At 33.9% G+C, this 7,623-nt stretch overlaps 1 protein-coding gene across 1 annotated transcript; it reads right to left on the bottom strand.

Moving 5' to 3' along the window:
- Positions 1-239: 239 nt before the first annotated feature.
- Positions 240-4,386, bottom strand: LOC129000592 (uncharacterized). Its single transcript, XM_054427553.1, has 3 exons — positions 4,262-4,386; positions 2,516-2,595; positions 240-446 (listed from the first exon to the last, which is right to left on the bottom strand). The coding sequence occupies exons 1-3, from the start codon at positions 4,384-4,386 to the stop codon at positions 253-255; spliced, it is 399 nt and encodes a 132-aa protein (XP_054283528.1). The 3' UTR covers positions 240-252.
- Between the last annotated feature and the right edge of the window lie 3,237 nt (positions 4,387-7,623).

Below are 7,623 nucleotides of genomic sequence, written 5' to 3'. Positions count from 1 at the left end.
CTCAAGATACCCAATTTAACTCAAAGTATATTACCACGTTGTTTACAAAGGATCATCTCTTATCACATTATTTTTGTGTGATAGGTATTTTGTTTATCTGTAAATCATTTTAAAATCATAATAATCCACCATAATATATGATAGTGAAATAAACCTCACCGCACTTTTAGACATGAAGATAAATAGTTTTGGCAGCATATTTAATCAAAATTTCATAGATAGCTTTTATATTTCACCTCACTTTACGTAATGCTAAAGCCCCAGATGGTATAAATGGTTTTTGCAACCGTATGGATCAGGCAAAGGTTTCCCATTATATAAGTGATGTTTAAGTGATAATTCCTGGATTTTCAGCTTTGCTTCATTGACCGTAAGCCAGTCTGGTTGTCCTGGATACTTGGAGAACTTGTCATTGTCTACAGCAACGACCGTGTACCAAGGATGCTCTGTTGACAAAGAAATAAGTAAGCTTTTCAAAGGAGCTGGTTTTCTTGATTGAATTAGTTGGTCAATGAATGTGTGGATCTAATGAGTCGTGGCTTTATGAGTGTGTCGCTTTGAAGAGTGCGAATTACAAATGAGTGGGTGGGTTCATTGTGTAATGAGGTTAAATGGTTTTGATGAATGAAGAGGCTCATTGAGTGTTTGGATTGAATCAGTTAAGAAATGACTGAAATCAACACAAGAATAATAAATGCCAACAGATGTTATTGGGCTTTACAAGGGCTTTTTAAAAGGAAACTACTCTCAAGAAAGACCAAGTTATGGGTCTATAAAACCATCATACAACTTGTAGTATTGTATGGGTCAGAAGTATGGGCAATGCCAAAACAGGCTGAAAAAAGCTGATGGTGCAAACACCATCGAAAAACAAAATTTTAAGGTGAATTTATGGTCCCATAAATGAAGATGGAATATGGAGAATACTACTCATAAAGAGATTCGAGAGCTATACAGAGACTCGGACATAGCCCAAATCAAAAGCAGAAGACTCAGGTGGGCAGGCCATATCGCAAGAAGAGAACAAAATGCAACAGTTAAAGTGATAAATGAAGGACTGCCAAGAGGAAAGTTGCCCTTGGGACGACCACGACTTCGCTGGAAGGACCAAGTAGAAAAGGACTTGAGAAGATTGGGGACAGAGGCTCAATGGATGCAAGACAGAGAGAGATGGCGAGGCATTGTTGGCGAGACCTTCTGAGGTTTGAGTGGCCTAATAGGTAAGGTAGGGTAAGGTAAGAGTGGAAGATTTAGTAAGATGTTTAAATGAGTGGTGAGGTAGGTTGAGAGGGAATTCTCGATAGAAGAGGGATCTTTAAGATTGAGAAGGCTGCTTGAGTGGGAAATCTCGTAGTTTGAATTAGAGACAAATATTTGTTTGAAAACTTCATTTTGGTCCAGCAAAGTATTCAATCTTGTTTCCTAGACCACGTAAGAATGAAAGATTCATATACGATTTATAAAGGATTCATATTATAAAAATTTTAACAGTCGTTCAAAGGTATGTTTATCTATTTTAAGTTAACCAGCATCTTTGAGTGCAAAGAAATTAATTTCGCAAGTAAAACGATCAGACAATTAATTAAAAGGTAAAACTCAAACGCTAGTTTCAAATTGACATTAGTTTCATATTCAATCAACGAAATCAGATGAGTACAAAATATTAAGGCGCATTTACTACTTTTGAAAATACCTTTCCTAGCTAAATATTTTTTTACTTTTAAGTTCAGTCTTAGGTGGTGTAAATAGTCTAATATGTAATTCGTGTTACTTACTCTTATCAACTTTACATCTGTGATAAGCAATGACTCCTTCTTCTTTATTGATGTACAGGGGGAACACAAAATACTCCTGGACTTCAGTTTTATCATCTAAAAGCCCATTTTATTATTTGTTTAAGACAAAGTTACCAATGTGTTCTGCTTTGTTAAACAAATTGACTAATCGCTGCTTCAAAAAACTATAAGTATAATTTAAGAAAAATGTATGTTTCTTAGCATTTTATCTGTAACCCGTTAATCGGAATTGCAATTTTTCCTGTGTTTTAATTTACTAGAGTATATGATTTGCTTATAATCTTATATTTTAAGATTTTTTCATAAAATTTTATATCAATATCGAAATAAAATTAAATCATGTTCTCTATCAGGCTGGTCTACGACAGTTTTCTGAATCTTTAAGTACGGTAGTCCCACCGAACACATAAAAATGCCCATTACAGCCAAACCTGAGAATATTTAAATTAAATTAAACATTACTTGCAATAGAGTAATACTTATAAGTATGATTATATTTTTATGTACAGGATTTGTATAATCAAGCTTACGGGTGATGTGAGAATAACTATGTTTACTATACAACGCACAAACTAAAATCTTTCGATTTAGTCTTTTGTATTAGTTAAAAATAAGATTTTTTAAAGTCTATATGCGTTATATTTACGTGTTGTAAATCAAACTATGCGTAATTAATGGTAGACAAATGAAAACTTTTGTAGCAGATTCAAGATACTTACTTATTTCGACTAAAACGTTGGCTTTGTACTTTGTCAAAACTCTTCCAAGTTCAGAATAAATTACCGCTCTTGCTGTCAATCTAAACAGCAAACGTGATAATCACTGTGAAACGCAAATTTTAACGGGCGAAAACACTACACATCAGCTTGAAACCCAAAAATGTTTACATTAATGACGACTACAGATATGATTGTTTTTCGTCCTAGGACGCTAGACATTTGTCCTAGGTACTATAAATATAATGATACAAACTAAAGTAAGTAATTAGTTTTAAATTGTTAGCCTTTAAATTAGCATAGCATGAATGAGTTTATTTATAAGGTACTAGCTGTACCCTCGGGCTTTGCCCCGTTTAACTTCATAAGTATTCGCATGGCTCAATCACGTCCTGGTTGAAGTTCGTTCGCTACGCTCACTCACCTTTAGGTTGGAGCTCGTTCGCTGCGCTCACTTGCCTTCAGGTTAGCTCGTTCGCTACACTAACTCGCCTCCAGGTTGAAGTTCGTTCGCTACGCTCACTCACCTTTTGGTTGCAAATTAGCTGTTGTCATAAATTAAAAAAAAAAATGATAGTGCTGCACCCTGTTGGTAATCCTTGTAACTTTAATGCTATTGAACATCATAGAATAGAACTAACTTGTTTAATTGAAACAGCTGTTAAGATTTATTAATTCCTTTTAAATATGAAAAATCATAAGGTTAACATGGGAAACTCCAGAGCCACTGGGGCGGAGCCCGAGAGTCCGATCAGAATAAAAACTACTTAGTTTTCCTATTTAATGCCTAAAAAATCAGTGTACCAAATTTCAGCCTCCTAGGTAAATGGGAAGTGGGAGAATTAGTGATGAGTGAGTCAGTGAGTCAGTGAGGGCTTTGCCTTTTATATATTTAGATACGTTTACTTAGTCAGGAAAACAATATCTGATTGGGTAAATTGAAGGATAGATGGATGCTATCCAGGAACCGGAAATTGCAAACAAAATCCAAGCTGCAAATCAATGAGTTTCAAACATTAATAAGTGTTTACCAGACGAGTGTGGTCGTTCCCAACGAGTCGCGAGACACAGTCGAGTACGGGATTACCATACGAGTCCGGTACACACATTTTGGACGAGTTACGTACGATAGTTTACGCCATACTACTAAATCTGTACAAATCCTTATATATTTCCACCAACTAAAGGACTAAAAATCACTAGTCATAACTTTAAAACAGTTTATATTTTTGTTTATAACCATTCATTGCCACCTAAATACAGTATAATCAGCTGATTGGTTTCCGGTAAAACTCATTAGAGTACGGTAGTACGCAATGAAACCCCATTTGAATAAGTTGGCGGCAAACAGCTTTTTCTGGACTAAATCCTTGCGTGGGAAGTTCATCAAAATAAATAGTGTGGCGTAATTTTTTTTACATTATAATTATAGCATCTGGGCAACTGTCCAAAACAAAATACAAAAATAATAATAATAATGATGATAAATATATAATATACAAATAACTTAACCCAGCCTAAATAAAGAATCGTTTTGTCTAATTACTGTGTCAAAATATAAGAGACTTAATTTTTCTGACATTGTTTTCTGATATTTAAGTTTTATTTCAGTCTGACTTTTTGTAACGTCCAAACTGATTCTAAAACAGTAAATAAATTATGCAGAAAGCACCAACCTTAAGCAATAAAACTAATGTAGTCCCAATGCAATAAAAAAACATAGTGACTTTTGTTGAGGAAGATACTTACTTCCGAGTACGGAAGAAATTATAAGTAGATATCTGATCGTCCTTATCTCTATTTCTCAGGTACTTGGTCCAATGACATCTTACAGAGCCTGTGTAACATTCTCTACATATGTGTTTCCTGGCCATCCACACCGACAAAAACATTTTGTTTGAAACCTAAAAAAAGAAACCATGAAGTGCTAGGCTATCTGCTCAGCTGATGCATTAACATTATTTTATCTTCAAGAAGAATTATTAACATTGAAATGAATATAATTTAAAATAAAAACATCACCAATATTTTATGAATATTTAATTTTATTTGATACATTTTATACTTGAGAATCTATTTATTAATTTGAAACTGTTTTTCTTTGTCACAGCTATTTTGAGAGAACGGCTGGGCGTATAAACTCGGTAGAGGTGTCTAAAGAAAGGTCTTGGTCTGTAGATGAGCCATCAAAAGAAAAACATGGTGAATTCCCTTGGGGCTCTGCCCCCGTGGCCTTTAAATTGCCATCCCATGTTATTCTTATGGAGGAAAACGGGGTTTATGTCACAGCTAATTTGAGAGAACGGCTGGGCGTAGAAACTTGGTAGGGGTCTCTAAAGAAAGGTCTTGGTCTGTAGATGAGCCATCAAAAGAAGAAAGAGGTAAATTCCCTTGGGGCTCTGCCCCAGAAGCCTTTAAAGTTGCCTCTTCAGATTTGTTTACATTACGACCATATGCATAATTCTACACTACTTTTTAATGCAACAGCTGGTAATATTTAAATTGTGATTTATTGAATTTGTCAAAATGAAGTACAGTATTTGCAATGGATTTTTCTGATTTTAAAATTCATTTTCTTCTGCATCGTGTCATGTTTTGCAATAAAATATTCTATTACCAAATCAGTAGAAAATCCTAATATCACAGTAACTTTTAAAATTATTTCTTATGGAGTTAACTTATATTTATTGTATGGGTTGGTTTCTGCCTTTTTACCTCTTCTTGGAGATTGTTCGTAGGTGATATTTTTTGGCATATTGCATCTGTAGACGAAACTTGGGTTGGTGTAATAATTACAATGGAAAGAGCAAGAAATCCTGATACAATTTGATATAGGCTAAACATAAAATTGAATTAACACTGTGCTACATTTCTTGAGCAATCATTGAAATAACCGATTTGCAAACAATGGAAACATAGAAAAAGTCATAGAACACAACCAAGTAGAAGAAATAGAAATAATGTTGTTTTTTTACACTAAAAAACAAGATGAGCTTTTTGAAAAAAATATAAGATATTTACAAAGGATTTTGATTATATCTAACTGTTGTGTAGATCGTGAGTATTTCCATAATCTTTGAGTCGCCTGTAATGCTTCGCAATTGCTCGAATTCGAGCAACAGGTACACTAGTAAAGATGAATAATAAAAATGAACCCACGTCCAAGCGTAGTAGTTCTGCTTGTCTTCTTTTTTTCAGCACATGTTAGAAATAGATTTTGCCGAGTCCTTCAAGAAGAGGGGTGCCACTATAAAAATTTACTGTATACAAATGATGATTATGTAAACCAGTCCAACCTGAATTACCTTTCTTTCTGACCTAACTTAACCTGATTTGCATGCAGGAAATTGTAATGGTGAACAGATCCCTTTTAGGCGTTTCGATGGGGTATGGTGCTCATATGGATGGCTGTAAATAATAGTTTAGTTATGCTACTTTTGTCCCCGACACAGTGCAAAAAACTCGCCCAGAGATGCAAACGTAACCAGGGTATTCACATAGTGAAGTGAAGTGGTAAATGTACAGCTGGAGGTGAAGGTAAAGGCAGCGGCTCGGTAATAACATATGTTGCAGTTAACACATTACATAATCGTAAGCTCATGGCTTATCACACGAATCAAACATACTAAATCTAGGCGAATTTAACCTGCTTTAACTATAGATAAACTCCACAACTACTCTTGGACTCAAAATGTTAGTTTTTCATTAATCAACAACGGAGAAGTATCTAGTAAACTATGCACATAGCTAAATACAATCTTTCAACGAGGCCTAGTGCTAGATTTCAATATAAACCGAGTGGAATACCACCACCGTCAAGTCCTCACTAGGCGCAACCACATTATACGTCATATATTTGTTTTAGTCGAACTACCTTTACCTTCCGTTTTGAGATTTCCAGAACCTAATGTCTTCTGCATGAAAATAAGTGATTAACCGAAGGTACAGGCACAGTAGTTTTAATATTTCACATACAGGCTGGAGTAAATGTCAATTAATTGTACCTTTGTCGATCACACATTTGGGCCTAAAAATAATTTATTAAAATCCGTTAATTTTCTTTAAAAATAAATGTGAATATTTCAATGGCTACTTATAATTCATACTCTTTTACTTTAAATGATCCAACATAACGTATATTTTTAGGGTACAGAGTTCATATAGATAAATTAAAATATGTACTTACGTATGGGATAAAATCATTGAATTCTTCAAGATTCACAGTCTTAATTTTCTTAATTATTTCTGGATCACAAGAGAATACACCCACTAAACTCTTAGTAATACAAATAATAACGAATAACAGGTGAGTGTTCATTTTACTTCTAATAATATGTATAATAATCATTTTTATCACATACACATTTTCAACATTATATCACAAACAGCACGTTTAAACAATACTGTTCAACGACGAAACTAATTACAGACCAGCTATAATCGCAGACACTTGTTGAATGACGCCTGAGAGCAATAAAACACGTGTGATTTGACGAAACATTGCATGGATCCAGTAAAGAAATAAAGCATTACATTATAACTAATATTGGTACATTAAGTACATTTCCAAAATAGGATGGTTACTATTAACCCAGGATTCATATCGGTTTTCTGTATATTATTAGTTATATTACTCTTCAGTCAAACTATTTCAATGCCAATGGATTTTGGAATTGAAATAGTTCAATGATCGGGAACAATCTAGGATGGTTCATAACTTCAAACTAAACTAGAGAAATGTGCGATAGAGGTTGGTCTAGAATGCTCTAGAAAGAAAATACCAGATGTTTCTAGAATGTTCTAGGAGAGAACACATCCGACTACCCAAGGATGTTTGATAGCAGTTTCTCTAAAATATTCTGGATTGGTCTGGAATATTAGAGATGTATAGGGATAAAACATATAAGTGATAGAAATAATAAAATTAAAAAAAAAAGCCTAAGCACTAGAAATTATTATTCACACAATAGTATTGGAATGCATAGATGAAAAATTGTGTGTAGATTTAAAGGGTGGAAAAACAACGACACCAACAACTTTGAAGAAACAAGTAAAAGAGAGCAAAAGGAAAAATCTAAATAAAGAGCATATTGAAAATTTCAAATAAACTA

Source organism: Macrosteles quadrilineatus, unplaced genomic scaffold (assembly GCF_028750875.1).
Source record: "Macrosteles quadrilineatus isolate MER2022 unplaced genomic scaffold, UCM_ALF_1.0 Scaffold_8__2_contigs__length_117827958, whole genome shotgun sequence".
NCBI classification, from domain to species: Eukaryota; Metazoa; Arthropoda; class Insecta; order Hemiptera; family Cicadellidae; genus Macrosteles; species Macrosteles quadrilineatus.
Note: the sequence above shows the minus strand (reverse complement) of the source record. Positions and strands in the feature narration are given on the sequence as shown.